This window comes from Monodon monoceros, unplaced genomic scaffold (assembly GCF_005190385.1).
Source record: "Monodon monoceros isolate NGI ecotype Baffin Bay Population unplaced genomic scaffold, NGI_Narwhal_1 Super_Scaffold_7, whole genome shotgun sequence".
Taxonomy (NCBI): domain Eukaryota; kingdom Metazoa; phylum Chordata; class Mammalia; order Artiodactyla; family Monodontidae; genus Monodon; species Monodon monoceros.
In genome coordinates this window covers 98,092,567-98,106,478 of record NW_021703784.1, presented here as the reverse complement: position 1 = coordinate 98,106,478, position 13,912 = coordinate 98,092,567, and the positions used below count along the sequence as shown (strand labels likewise).

The window sequence follows — 13,912 nt, the reverse complement described above, 5'->3', positions numbered from 1 at the left end:
CACATGTTCATTTTGAAATGAATAACAGATGCAAGAGAGAAACTGCCATAATTCCATCAGCAACTTAATATTTTAGTAAAGTTCCTTTTTTAAAGTTTTTAAAATTGAAACATAGTTGATTTACAATGTTGTGTTAATTTCTGCTGTACAGCAAAGTGATTCAGTTATAGAGACATACATTCTTTTTTTAATTGAAATTTTTAAAAAAATGTTTTTTAAAGGTTTGGAAGTCCAGCTTCCAGTTGCATGTTTGTGAACATCCTGAAAAGGTTCTTGGGTAGGTCTCCCACCCATGCGTTGAAGAACCTGGCTAAGAATAGTGACCCTGAGGAGAGCAGACTGGGGCGCAGGCGCTCGGCCTAGCTCCGTCCAGTTCTGCCATCCATGAATTCACACCCATTCAGTGATGGGGACACTGCTGCAAGCCACACGCAGTGCCCCTGTGTCCCCCCCCCCCCCAGGGTCCCTGGCATCTGTCGCGCACATTCGTTCAGTGCCATTAGCTTCTCTCCAAGGACAACCTGGGGGTGGCTCCCTGTAGGGCCTGCTCAGCCCGAGGCTCCTGGGACTGGGGCCAATAAAAGAGGCCTTTTCAAAATGGCCTCGCGGCATCCTTTCCAGACCCAAGCGGCTTCTTCTCTATTTTCTAACCCCCGGTCTCTGAGCTTTAAGCTACCGGCGATTTCCTCAGAATTCAACGGCTCATCCCCACGTTTCCCTCGGGAAGGCGATCTCCGCAGTCTCTCGGGAAACACGACCCGCCCAGCCTTTGTTGTATCAAATGCACGAAGAGCCATATTTGCTTTCAGCAAACGGCGGACAAGGTCGCCGGAGCCGTTAGAGGGGCCAAACCGCGACGGGCCGTGGGCCCCACCCGGCCTGCATTCGGTCTCTTTCTAAGCTTTGAGGAAGAGAAATTGAGCCCTTTCCCAGCCCGACCTCTGACTCACTCGGCCTCTTCGGGCCCACGTTCACCCTCCAGGTTCCCTATTTGCATCACGAAGTAATCACCTCGGGGTGTGGCAACTGCGGCTCTACCGCTCTGATTTTTAACATGCCCTTGACCAAGAGTCTCAGGGTGCCTTCTGAGACCTCGGAATCGCCCTGACGCCCCCGGCGCCAGGGGGAGTTTCCTGTCGGTTTCAAGACCCAGGACGCCACCGGGGTCAGGGCTCCGAACTGGGCTTCCTGCCCCCGCTCAGGTTTTCTCTCCAACCCCACGAAACGAGCCCCACGTTCCACGGAACAAGCTGCAGCCTCCAGGCCACCAAGACCCTGCACCGCCACCCCCCCCCTCCTTCCCCACCCCCCCCAGCGGGGCGGAGCCGCGCGTCCACAGGAAGGGGCGGGGCTCAGCTAGGCGGGCGGGCGGCGTGATTGGCCGCGGCGGGCCTGACGCCCATTCCCGCTATAAGAGCCGGGCAATAGTCACCTGCGCCACAGTCCTCGCGGAGAGTCGCCGCGGTTTCTTGCTTCAACAGTGCTTGGACGGAACCCGGCGCTCGTCCCCCGCTCCGGCAGGCCGCTCAGAGCCAGCCCTCGTCATCACCTCACGGCGCCCTCCGATCGCCCCAAGGTCCCCGCGCCGTTACAGCGCCGCGCAGCCACCGCCACCGTTTCACTTCAGCCGCCCGCCATGACGACCGCGTCCCCCTCGCAGGTGCGCCAGAACTACCACCAGGACTCGGAGGCCGCCATCAACCGCCAGATCAACCTGGAGCTCTACGCCTCCTACGTCTACCTGTCCATGGTGAGCGCGGGCGGGCCCACGGGGCACGGGCGCGGCCTCCCTGCCTGCAGGGCGGGGGTGTGGCTACCGGGAGGGCCCTCCCGCCTCCCGCCTCCCGCCTCCCGCCTCCCGCCTCCCGCCTCCGTGCGCCCTTCTGGAAAATGAAGGGTGCTCGGGGTCCTCTAGGACTCCTGCGCAGAAATTCTGAGCAGTTGTCCCCTGGGAGTGCTCCCTCGTGGGCCAGGGCCGCCTCTGCGCACTCCAGTTTATTTAAAGAACTGAGTTTCCTCCCGGGGTTGTCACACTTGCCACCAGTACGACTCTGCAGTTAGGAAGGTGGATTTTCGCATTTCCATCCCTTCTGCATTCGATCACGTGATGGGGGGCGGTGCTGAGGAGGTCCGGCTCCCATCCCCCTGAGTCCGGCGGAGCCTGCTGGGTAATGGTGTCCAACTGTGGGGGCTGGTGCGAAGTGGTTTCTCTCTCGTGGGCCGAACAGCCACCTCCACCTCTCCGCTCTGTTTATCTCTAAGTCCCGCTTGAATTGAAGCATATCTCTAGAAATCTCCCTTTCAGCCGACACCGAGTTGTCTGCCACCCGTATTCTTTATCTTTTTTGTGTCTAAGGGTTGTGGCGTAATTGAACCTTTAGTTCTTGGATATAGTCCACCAACAGTTACGGGGCCTGAAAATTTTCCATGCAGTAATCGGTGGAATCAGTTTTCCAAAATCCTGGTTTTAATCGGTGTGGTAGGAGTTTTAGTTATAATTGTCTTATTACGTTTTGCAAATCATCCAAGAATAAACGTGTTCCGGATGGGTTTGGAATACGCCTGGATTTCTATGACTGTCATTCCATTTCAGGAACAGCTGAATACAGCAAGGGTGTAAAAGGGACTAAAATCTTTGTTTTCCACTGATAACATGTTTACATACGTTGGCATTGCCCACAATTGTTACCTTGCCTAGTGGGTTAATTTTACACATCCATCAGCCTGCTGTAAGCTGGCAGCTCATGTTTTTTGTTTTTGTTTTTGTTTTTTGCGGTACGCGGGCCTCTCACTGCTGTGGCCTCTCCCGTTGTGGAGCACAGGCTCCGGGCGCGCCGGCTCAGCGGCCATGGCTCACGGGCCCAGCCGCTCCGCGGCACGTGGGATCTTCCCGGACCGGGGCACGAACCCGCGTCCCCTGCATCGGTAGGCGGACTCTCAACCATTGCGCCGCCAGGGAAGCCCGCAGCTCATGTTTTAACATGGATTACCCAGGGAGGAGGGGGAGAAGGCACTACTAACAGTGCAGGGTAAATACTCCAACATCTCTTCAACCAGATTTGACAGGGGCTGTAGGAACTTTCTCTGCACTTAGATGCTTAAGATGTTCCATGTGGAGGCAATTCCCATGGTATTCTAACGGTTCCTTGTAGCAAACTTTCAGTTTCAAGGACCAAGTTTCATTTTTGTGTTTCAGAGTAAAAACTAATTACTGTCGTGTTCAATCCAGGAACACACCTTGCTCTAGTCTTCCTGTGCTCAGACCCTTTCTTGCTGGGCTTTGAGAAGGAAGCGTAGACTGGCAGACTGCCTTCCTTTGGGAATCCCTAACATGTTCATGTACTGTTTTCAGTCGTACTATTTTGACCGCGATGATGTGGCTTTGAAGAACTTTGCCAAATACTTTCTTCACCAGTCTTGTGAGGAGAGGGAACATGCTGAGAAATTGATGAAGCTGCAGAACCAGCGGGGTGGCCGAATCTTCCTTCAGGACATCAAGGTGAACTGAAGACCCTAGGGTTGGCCTGCCTCATCTGTCTAGCAGTCCTCTGGCGTCAGAAATCACTGAGCCCAGCAGTTGCCCTTATCAGATGAGGCTACTTTGGGTTCTTGTCTTTTGCGCTTTTTCGGGCCTACCATCTAAGCTAAAGTTGGCAGACAGTAATGGGCAAGGATATTAAATTGGAAGCGGTTGTCGGGGGAACTTGGCTGTTCCTTTTGCCAAGCACGGTGGTCACACATTAGACACTTTTTGCTGATTCGTGGTTTAAGTGGTAGAGGTTGGACATGCAGTGACTTAACCTCCTCTCATTCAGAAACCAGACCGTGATGACTGGGAGAATGGGCTGAATGCAATGGAGTGTGCGCTACACTTGGAAAAAAGTGTGAATCAGTCACTACTGGAACTGCACAAACTGGCCACTGAGAAAAATGACCCCCATGTGAGTATTGGCAACCTGGGAGTAAATGGAGGAAATCATTTGTCTTAGGGGCTGGGGAAGCTTCCCAATAACTTTTTTCCTTGTTCTCTTTTCTAGTTGTGTGACTTCATTGAGACTCATTATCTGAATGAGCAGGTGAAATCCATTAAAGAATTGGGTGACCACGTAACCAACTTGCGCACGATGGGTGCCCCCGAATCTGGCATGGCACAGTATCTCTTTGACAAGCACACCCTCGGAAATAGTGATAATGAGAGCTAAGCCTTAGGCTGGCTTCCCGTAGCCACAGGGGTGACTTCCCTGGTCACCAAGGCAGTGCATGCATGTTTGGGTTACCTTACCTTTTCTGTAAGTTGTACCAAAATATCTACAAGTCCTTTCCTTAGTACCATTCCTTCAAATAAAGTAATTTGGTACCCAGCTGTTGTCTTTGAATTCTCGGGGTGGGCTAGAAATGTATCTAGGCCATCTTTATTAAATTTGTAAGTGCCACCATGGCTCAGTCACACTCACCAAAGTGAAACGCTTAGGAGGATCTGTATTTACTTATGAAATTCCTTAGTTTGGGAAAGATACCAAGGCTTGGGTGTTTTGAATTCAGACAGGACTTAAGGATTCCTGGTTCTGAATTAGGTGTTTTATACGTTTCCAGCAGTTCTGGCTTTCACAATTTATATGTACAGAAAGCATTTTGAGGCTTAAAGTAGACTTGAAGCTACTGATTCTTGTTCTCCATTAAGGTAACCATTTAATTCAGGCTGTCGTAGGGACATATTCTTCAGTGTGGACAGCTATATGGCTATGACTGGATCAGTGTCCTGCCGGTGTACACGCAGGTAGGACCAGGCCAGTGAAGCGTCCCCCTTGGGAAGCAGGCTAGGAATGTGCTTCATCCCTAGTGAGAATTTGAGGAAAGTTTACATGAGTATGGAAAGAGACCTTCATTTCAATAGGAAAATAGCTGCAGTAGGAGGGAAGAGGTTGAGACATCTTGAATATTAACCAGTGAGTAGTGTTAGAAGACTGGGGAGCCGTCTGGGTCCTTGCTAACCAACTACATTAACATTGTTTCCTAAACCAGCCACAGTGATTTGTAAGTTTCCATCTAGCCCTGAGAAGTATGACAGGTGGTAGGCCTTTTCAGCCTTTTCAGTTTTCAATACAAAGCTAGGTATTCTGACCTCAGAATAACTGCTTGAGAATAATAAGAAATGAGAAGTTACACTTCCCTTTCACATCGTGATTGGGGGCTGGGGTGGGGGGCTGGGTCTAATTGGGTGAGCGGCTGGGGAATCTGGAATAAAGGCAAACATCTGGTGGTACTGTGACAACTTTAGGTTGACCTCAAAAATGCATGAAGAGCTCATTTAAGTTCAGAAGTCTTGGTGAGGTCCCCAAAGCAGTAAGATACCCCAAGGGACCTGGATTGTCCCCACCTTATCTGCCAGTTCCCAGGAGTGTGGCACCCTTTCCAGGAGTGCTTCAGAGCCACCACTGGTGATGGGGGAGGGCTCATACGCGACCTCCCAGCTAAGCCTGGCCAGTAAGTTGAGTTCTTGGGCTACAGTCTAGAGCCCCAAGTTCTGCCTGTGTTTCTGTCTGCCACCCCTGCTTAAGGTGAGCTGGGCCCACCGGTAACGTCAGCCCATGTAAGCCTGGCCTAGTGGCCCTTCGGCGTTACTCTTGTCAGTGCAAACCTCGTCTTCCTATCCCTGGGCCCCAGAGAAGTCTTGGTGAGTCAGGCTCTTGGGTGAAATAAGCAAAAGTCGCCAACACCTCCCTAGAGCCCCTGCTGTGGCGGCCAGGTGCGCGCCCCAAGCCAGTGCTGGGCATGCCCTGGCAGCCATAGAACCATAGGAAAACTGGGAGTAGGGCGGGCTTCAGAGCAGGGGAAGCTGGTGGGGACCACCCCTGGTGGGCTGGGGGGTTCAGTGACCCTGGTTTGGGTAGAGGACAGACCTGTTGTTTTCCAAGGCCCAATAGGGATCGCCACAATCTTTGAGTATAGTGTGTATGTTGCTTGTCGACTGTCCCAAATGCGGTTCTCTGAGATATTCAGGGGCCTCTGACATGTCTGTTAGGTTAAACTCAACAGTTTTCCTCCTCATGTGACTCACTTCTGGGTGCTCCGTTGAGGCCCCAGCACTCTCTGGGAGCAATTCAAAGCTCTTCTTGGACCTGGGAGTTGCAGGCTGAAGGCTTTGGTCTTTTACGGTGTCATCCATGCCTGAGACTTTGCGAAGACTTGAGGGTGCTGACTGTCCAGGTGGGAAGACCATAGGGGTGTGGCTGAGGGGTGTCTGGGGGGCACTGTGGTAGCCTGACCTCCCATATAGCACGGCGGACTTGAAGGCATCCTCCCCTTTCCAGGCCTTGACGTCTTCCTTATCACTGGTGTCCTGTCCGTCTCCCCCGAGGTTCTTGGGCTGGCCCTCATGGGAAAGGACTTCTTTCTTCGGCCACAGTAGTTTGGTCTTTGAGTTTGTCCTGGGGGGCTGGCGGTCGTGGGATTGCAGCCCTCTGAAGCGGCCAGCGATGCCAGTGTGAGCACTTTCCTCCTCTTGCGGATCTGGCTGGAACTCCATATCCTCCTTATCCAGACTGGAAAGAAACAGGAGACTCGGGGGTTAGTGGGCGGACAACGGCCTGAAGCCTGACTTGACTTCTCCCTTACCCTCTCTTCTCCCTCTGGCCCAAGGCCCAGGACACACAGTCTTCCTCACCTCAGCTTTGACTCACCTCTCTGCTGATCCATCTTGTACCTCTCAATTGATCCCTCCTGGCCGAGCTCGCCTCACTGTTCTGTGGCTCCCTCTTGCCTATGTTAACATCCAAACTCCCTAGCCTGGTATTTAAGGGCTTCCTCTTCAGCACCCACATTTTCCCTTTGAAACCCCTCACTCCGGGCTGTCTGAACGGCTCTTCCCCAGGTATGGATGGTCACGTGAGGCCCAGGAGTGACTGAGTAAGCCAGGGATTTGTGGTTCCCGCTGGGGAGCAGTATCCCCCGAGAGAAGTCTGGCTTCCTGGGAGCCTAAAGCCTTTACTCTGCAAGAGAAAGCCTACCCACCCGTGAATGTGGCCACCTTTGCCCATGTCCAAATTCTCCCCATGCTTCAAGGCCCAGCTCCAGGTCCAGCTGGAGGCCAGCTCTCAGGCAGCCAAAGGTGATCTCTGTTCTATACTCTGTCCCTTGCCCAGGCATCCAGTACTTTGTACCTTGTATCCAGAGCCTGGGCCCTGGGTTTGAACTCCCTCACTAAATTGTGTGTTTCTTGGAGGCAAGGTCTATGTGTTATTATTCTCTGTTATCCTCCTTCCCCAGCAGCTGGGCTACCAACCATGGAAAACTCAGAGGCGACCTCCAGCAATGTTTCTGACCTAAGCAAGCCTCCATCCTCGATCATTTGATCTCTTATCCAAACCTTCCTCACACCAACTAGAGACTCCAGCTAATTCTAATCACAGCTTAATAGGATACTCGGTTCTTAACAAGAGAACAGCGCTTTTAATACTGTGGAAGAACACCTTGACGGGTAGACCCTGCGATGCAGCAAACTCTCCAAAGTCCTCTCCACTCTGTCATCCTAGGGAGAGAGCTGTCTGGGGCGCCTCTTCAGCCGGCCATGGCCTAGCTACAGCTCAAAAGGGATTCTAACCAAATCAGGGAAAGAGGACCCGTGTGGGGGAAAATGTGGCTGCTGTGGGCTGACCTGAGGCCCGTACTCTGTAGCAAGAAGTCTACTCCGAAGGTACCTGTGATGACCCAGCCTCTTGCTCGCTCCCTTGCCCAGGGAACCCCACTCCCACTCCCCATGCCAACACCCTGGCTTATCAGGAAACACAGCTCTGAACCAGAGTCAGGAACCAGGCCCTGACATCCCAGCTGCATCACTAATCACTGACTGCCCTTGAGTAAGTCCCTTCTCTCTCTAAGCCTCAGTTTTCAACTCTGGATAAGGGGTGGGGCTTAGATTGGAGACTACCTAAGAGCCCTTATAGCTCTAAGAGTCCTTACACAGCACAAGGTAAGGGTTAAGGGTGTGGAGTTGGACCCAGACATACCTGGCCCACCTGTGCTGCTTGCTAGCTATGTGACCTTGGGTTGGGCAACTGACTTAACCTCTCTGAACCTGGACTTAATCATCTGGAAATTGGAGGTAACAAACCAAGTTTATTGGAGGGGGCGGAAATAGCTAATACATGTTAAGAGCTTAGTACAATGCCCAGCACTTAATAGGCACCCAATATGCATTAACTAATACTATTCTAAGTTCTTAGGCAGGCCCTTGCACTTGGGGTTTTCTACCCACCGAAGTGGTTCCCTGGCACTTCCCACCTGATGTTGAAGGTGGAGCCGAAAAAGGAGGGCCGACGAGACTGGGCAGAAGCGGCTGTGTAGGGGGGATGTGGTTCTGGCTCATTCCAGTACATATCTCGCTCCATCGGTGGCAGGTCCTGGTGCATCTCATCGACAGCCAACAGGGACACCTGGTCGTCGGGGACAGAAGGAGAAGTCCAACAGGTCAGCCCAAGCAGGACCATGAATTTGCCAGGTGACTTGGAGAGGTCACTGCTCTCTCTCTGGGCCTCAAGTTTCCCTTCCTGTGAAATGGAGAGACTGATGCAGCCTGTAGCCTCAAAAGTTAGGCTGAGAATCCTGTGAGTAAATGGTTGGGCAATCCACTGTGAGGCCTCCCTACAGAACTGTGGGGCCCCCTGCCTGGGTCCAGTTTGGGGAGGGGCCATGGGACAGGCTCTCTTCCTCCCGTCATACCTGCAAACTCCTGTCGACAATCCAGTTGGTCTCAAAGTCGTCATCATCCTCTCCGAACGGGTTGATGAGCTGCTCTGCCACCTTGAGGGTAGGTGAGGCCCTGGAAATCCTCAGGTGGAACCCCTTGCAGCCTTGCTCCCACCCTTAAACCTTGGCTCCTGCCATGTCCACCTCTCCACCCCCCTCAGTGATGCCCTTCTCACTGTCTCCAAAGCCACTGTGTAGGGCACCTCCTCTCCTAACTGGCCATGACTCCCTGGGCCACAGCTGGCCTCGTGCCGGGGAGGCTCACCTTCAGCCAGCCAGCATAGAAGAAGAACTGCAGGAATGTGAAGAGGGGTACAACGAGGTCCATCTCGTGGCCGGGGTAGGCCTTGGCTGGGTTCAGAAACTGACGCCCCATCAGGCAAGCCAGGAAGAAGCTGTATACCGCCACGGTCACCACCTGGGAGGGAAAGGCGGTGTCGGCAGAAAGGGCTGTGTGGGGACCGTGGCACCAGGAAGCTCCCCAGGCTCTGTGGTCTCCCCTTTAAAATGGGGATGATCACACTGCCTCCACCACCTGGACCAGGCAGGGACCTGGACTCTTTGAACCTGGCACTAGAGACAACCTGCAAAGTCCAGACCTGACTCCCAGGGTGAGCCTCTTCTTCAGCCTCTAAGTGAGCCCTTCCCATCATAGGCTGCTTCCCGGGTCCTCCTCAGTTTCCCAAAGGGGCAGCTTCACCAGCCTAGTCCTCACCTGAGTGTACACCAGTGGGATACTGATCCAGTCGTAGGCATACAGCTGTCCACACTGAGTACGCAAGGTGTTCATTTCCTAGGGGGGCAGGAGGGAAGGTTGGGCCTTTGACCATCACCTGCTCTCCCAGGCTCACCCCCCAGCTCTTCCGCAGATACCAGGGTCTCGTGCTCATGGTCCAGCCCTGGCTGTGTGGTCATGGACAGCTCACTTAACCTCTCTGTGCCTCAGCCTCCTCAATATCAAAAAGGAACCAGGATCTCAGAGGTTCACTTTAGAGAGGGGAGGGGAGGGGAAATTGGAAAGGGGCCACCTTGGGCTATGGAATCCTGTTGGAAAAGATCCTACAGTCCCAAGGTAGGCTCTGGGAAGACCCTCTGAGGCTCAAACTTCCTCTTTGCAGAAAACCTGTTCCACGTGGGGCATGACCCTCCCCGCGCTGCAGCAGCCCCATGTGTGTAGCGGGCTCACGTTGAGCAGGCTCTGGAGCAGGACAGGGTCCCGGATTCGACCTTCAATCCAGGCCTTCGTTGACAGGTTGGCAAACCACACCCAGGGCATCCAGAATGAGTTGTGTGGCAAGCTCAGTTTTTGTAAGTGCTTGTGTTCCGAGGGGGTCATAAAGCCTGCGGGGTAGAGTGGAGAAGACAGTGGGTAGGGGAACCTGCAGAAGGGGTGGCTGGCCAGGCCCTGCTGGACAGTGGGTAGGGGAACCTGCAGAAGGGGTGGCTGGCCAGGCCCTGCTGGGTGGGACCCAGAGTTCAAACCAAGTCCCTGCTGAGCCCATAGGGACCTCAGAGCTCCTTTGCGATCCTCTTTCTTTCAACAAATTATCACTGCGTGTCTACTATGTGCTGCTCTGGGCTGAGTACGTGAGGGGGATCTGTCTTATTAACCAGGATCAGGTCAGGCAAGGCCAGAGAGTGAGACTGCTGACGTACAGACTGGAAACCGGAAAACAGGAAGGGGAAGGGCAGTTCCCAGTTCCCAAAGCCCCACTCTGGCCCTCAACCCTCACTCTTCCCTCATCCCTCAAGAGGCCTTAGCCCTATCTCAAAGCCCTATCCTCCTAGAGTCTGTTCCTGGCCTCTCCCCACCTTTAGACCCCTGACTTCGCCCCGCCCAATTCAGGTCCCCGCCCCCCGCCCCCCACCCCCACCCCGCCATCCCAGGTCTCGACCCCACTCCGCTCCTGGTCCCACCCAATCCTCAGCCCTGGGGCCTCTGACTCCACCCATCTGCAGCTCCGGCCCCGCCCTTGTCAGCCTCTGGCTCCGCCCACTGCTTCGCCAGGCCCCGCCCACCTGCTTTCACCAGGTGTTGGGGACTGGGAAAGCGTTTGTAGACCGCAGCACTGACGCTACGCAGGATGAGCACGTTGCCCAGGTTGGCGTAGCGCATGAGCGTGCGCCGCAGCAGCCGGCCCTGCTCGTCCTTGCCCTCGACGAAGCACGACACCAGGTTCATGAGGCGGTCGGGCCATGGCAGGTTCTCATATTGGTTCCACCAGCGGGTCACGACCAGTGTCACGTAGAAGCCTGTGCGGGAGGGGGGCGGGGGCGCGAGGGGCGAAGGCCCACGCTGCGGCCAGAGCCCAGCGAGGGCGACGCCTCGGTTTCTCCATCTTTCTAATGGGGCTGGGCCCAGCACCAACCCTCCTGGAGAGCTTCGCGTGAAGGCACGAGAGACTTGAGTTCTCTCTCTGGCCCCGCTTGCTTTCCCAGAAATCCGCCGGATACCTCCCCTCCTGCGCAAGGCTCCAGAGACTACTGTAATGTCGGCGCTGCCCTCAGAAAGTGGGGTCTTAGCAGAAACTAACACAGCAATGTAAAGCAATTATACTTCAATAAAGATGTTTAAAATAATAATAATAATAAAATTTAAAAAAAGAAAGTGGGGTCTTGAGTGCTAACAGCAGGACAGCCTTCCTAATGTCTAACTTCAGTCCCTCTGGCTGCAGGCTCCCCGTTTCCCTGAACCACCGAGAGGCGCTGACATGCCACTGGCCTTCCCCAGCTAGCTCTTCATGATCTGCCTGTCTGGAGCCTGGAGCAGCCACTGGGACCCCAACACGCGGAAGGGGGAGCTCACCCAGCACGAAGGAAATGGGGATGAGCTGGATGTAGCTGTCGCAATATAGAGTCAGCTTCTCAAAAATCACCTGCTGATCGTCCGTGAGGGCCATCCTGGGGGAGGCGGGGAGGGGGGGGAAGATGTGTAGATACTGGGAGGGGATGGCTGAGACCGGTCCCAGGTCCAGCCAGGCCCGGGGTAGGAGAGTGGCAGCCTCACCTCCCTATCCCTTTCACTGGCCTGCCTGGGGCCCCTCCTCTGGCCTGAGCCAGGTCCCCCTCTTTCTCCCGCCACCCTGAAACCCCAATGGGCCCTCTGCTCCATGCCTGGAGGAGAAACCCTCAGGGGGTTTTCTATAAGGTGGAGGAAGGAAGGTCCTGCTGAAGGGGTCAGCTTTAGGCACCACTGACCTTTTTAAAAGATCCAAAAGACAGTTGTTTGAAAGCAGGTTGAAATGAGTGTTTGGTCTTTAAAAAAAATATCTGGTAGGGAGGGATGAATCGGCAGAGCACAGAGCAATGAAATTGTTCTGTACAACACTGTAATGGTGGATACAAATCATTATACATTTGTCCAACCACATAGAATGTACAACACCAAGGGTGAACCCTAAGGTGAACTATGGACTTTGGGTGACAATGATGTGTCCGTGTGTGTGGGTTCATCTGTCATCAGATGTTGATAATGCGGGAGGGCTGAGTGGGTGGGGCAGGAGGGGTGGGGTATATGGGGAACTCTCTGTACCTTCTGCCCAGTTAAGCTATGAACCTAAAACTGCTCTAAAAAATAAAGTCTTAATTTTTTTAAAGTATATTGACAGCCTAGTAACAGCCAAAGAAAATGAACATGCTTTGTTATTAGTATTATCATTATGAACTCAAGAGGTTTATGTGTTTGATACTTGTCAATGCATTGCCATCATTGATGCTTTTTCCATTAAAAATGCTATCATATATTCTGTGGTTTTAGCTATCTTTTATCGTTTAAATACACATTTTTATTGGGAGAAAAAAAGTATGATATGGGCCTGTCAGACTATGTGGGATTCAGGGAAACAGGCTGACTGAGTGGGACTAGGTAAGGCCTGGGTTCCAATGCCCCTCCCTCGATTTGAGGAAAGTGTGCTTGAGATGCTCCGACCTACACTGAGCTGCCCCCCAAGGCTGCCTCCTTTTCTCTCCTCCCCAGCCCCCGGGCCTCAGGCCCCACGGTTTGACCAGAAGCCCAGCTCAGCCTTATCTGTCTCTGTGCACCGGCCCCCTAGATGGCTGGGAGGCACCCAGGAGCTCCGAGCCCTGGCTTGTCCCCGGTACCTGTAAATGAAGCGGGTGATATAGTAGCAGATGAGGAAAACGAGGAACTCGCCATAGAGCAGCTTGTAGATGCTGCCTCGCCAGCACAGAAGCAGGCGGGAGAAGGAACCTAAACGGGCATTAGCCACTTGGCTTGAGTAGGTGACGGTCATGGCCAGGCACCGAGCTGCAGCAGGTGGGCTTGGGTGCTGGTGAACAGACAGAGAGGGATACTGATGGGGGGGGCCGGGAAGGAGTAGGGACCTCTCCAGAATCTGTCCAGGACACATGAGTGACCTTATCCAGGACCCTTCCCTTCTCTGGGCCTCAGCTCTCCCATCTGGACACTGGGAGGGGGGCAGTGAGGTGACCTCCAAGAAGCCAGGAAAGTGAGCTCAGGGACCGTCCATAGCCTTGGCACAGAAGACACAGAGAGGTCTGTGCCCTTAAATTGTACCACAAAGGCAACAACAGAAATGTCCACACGCTGGGCTCCTTCCTGAGTTATGAGCCCATCGTGTTCAGTAGCTCCCCAAGCTCCATCAACCACCCTGGAGTGAGAACTGGTAAGAGGCATGGTCAGCCTTGGCCACCACCCTGTTCCCCGTGTCCAGAACAGAGCCTGGCTGGTGGAGATGTTTACTGAATGGTGGCCCCAGGGCCTTTTCACATGCTGATCCTCCTTCCTGGGGGATGCTCGTCCTAATCTAAGTGCATGGCTCACTCCCACTTCAGATCACCTCCTCAGAAAGGATACCCCCAGCCACCCTACCTGGAAATAACATCCTAGTACCACTGGCCCTCTCTTCCCCTCGCCTTGCTCCATTTTTCTACATAGCACTTATCATGTTATAACTGCCATTATATTTTGCATGCTACCTGCTTGTTTACTGCCTATTCCCTCCTGGGAATGGAGCTCCTATTGTGTACTCATAGGTGGTGCTCAATAAAAATTTACTGAAGCAATGTTTGGCACCCCATCCTCCCCCTACCTGCTCTGATGCAGCCACACTGGCTGTCTGTGTGCCTGGTGTTCCCTAAGTTCATTTGTGCCTCAGGGCCTTTGCGCAGACACACAGGTGCCCGC

General features: G+C 53.7%; 2 protein-coding genes across 3 annotated transcripts; one reads left to right on the top strand and one right to left on the bottom strand.

Moving 5' to 3' along the window:
- Window positions 1-246: 246 nt before the first annotated feature.
- Window positions 247-4,361, top strand: FTH1 (ferritin heavy chain 1). The gene is given in 7 exon segments (XM_029209409.1): window positions 247-277; window positions 692-888; window positions 1,429-1,557; window positions 1,559-1,750; window positions 3,353-3,499; window positions 3,816-3,941; window positions 4,038-4,361. Coding segments are annotated over 7 exon segments (987 nt in total). The 3' UTR covers window positions 4,203-4,361.
- Window positions 4,362-4,670: 309 nt separating this feature from the next.
- BEST1 (bestrophin 1) lies at window positions 4,671-12,998 on the bottom strand. 2 transcript variants are annotated; one of them, XM_029208537.1, is made up of 10 exons: window positions 12,847-12,998; window positions 11,552-11,646; window positions 10,765-10,998; window positions 9,932-10,086; window positions 9,461-9,538; window positions 9,011-9,163; window positions 8,719-8,799; window positions 8,281-8,432; window positions 5,901-6,542; window positions 4,671-4,836 (listed from the first exon to the last, which is right to left on the bottom strand). In XM_029208537.1, the coding sequence occupies exons 1-10, from the start codon at window positions 12,996-12,998 to the stop codon at window positions 4,818-4,820; spliced, it is 1,761 nt and encodes a 586-aa protein (XP_029064370.1). In that variant the 3' UTR covers window positions 4,671-4,817. The 2 variants fall into 2 exon arrangements, with proteins under 2 accessions (XP_029064370.1, XP_029064369.1); XM_029208536.1 differs by lacking the exon at window positions 4,671-4,836 and having other exon boundaries at window positions 5,490-6,542.
- Between the last annotated feature and the right edge of the window lie 914 nt (window positions 12,999-13,912).

What these genes read in the sequence shown, in the direction of transcription:
- BEST1 (XM_029208536.1), bottom strand. Translation starts at nt 12,998, where the DNA reads ATGACCGTCACCTACTCAAGCCAAGTGGCTAATGCCCGTTTAGGTTCC. An exon ending in ATCACCCGCTTCATTTACAG is followed by an intron (nt 11,647 to 12,846) that starts GTACCGGGGACA and finishes CGCCTCCCCCAG; the next exon opens with GATGGCCCTCACGGACGATC. An exon ending in TTGTCGACAGGAGTTTGCAG is followed by an intron (nt 8,433 to 8,718) that starts GTATGACGGGAG and finishes CCCGACGACCAG; the next exon opens with GTGTCCCTGTTGGCTGTCGA.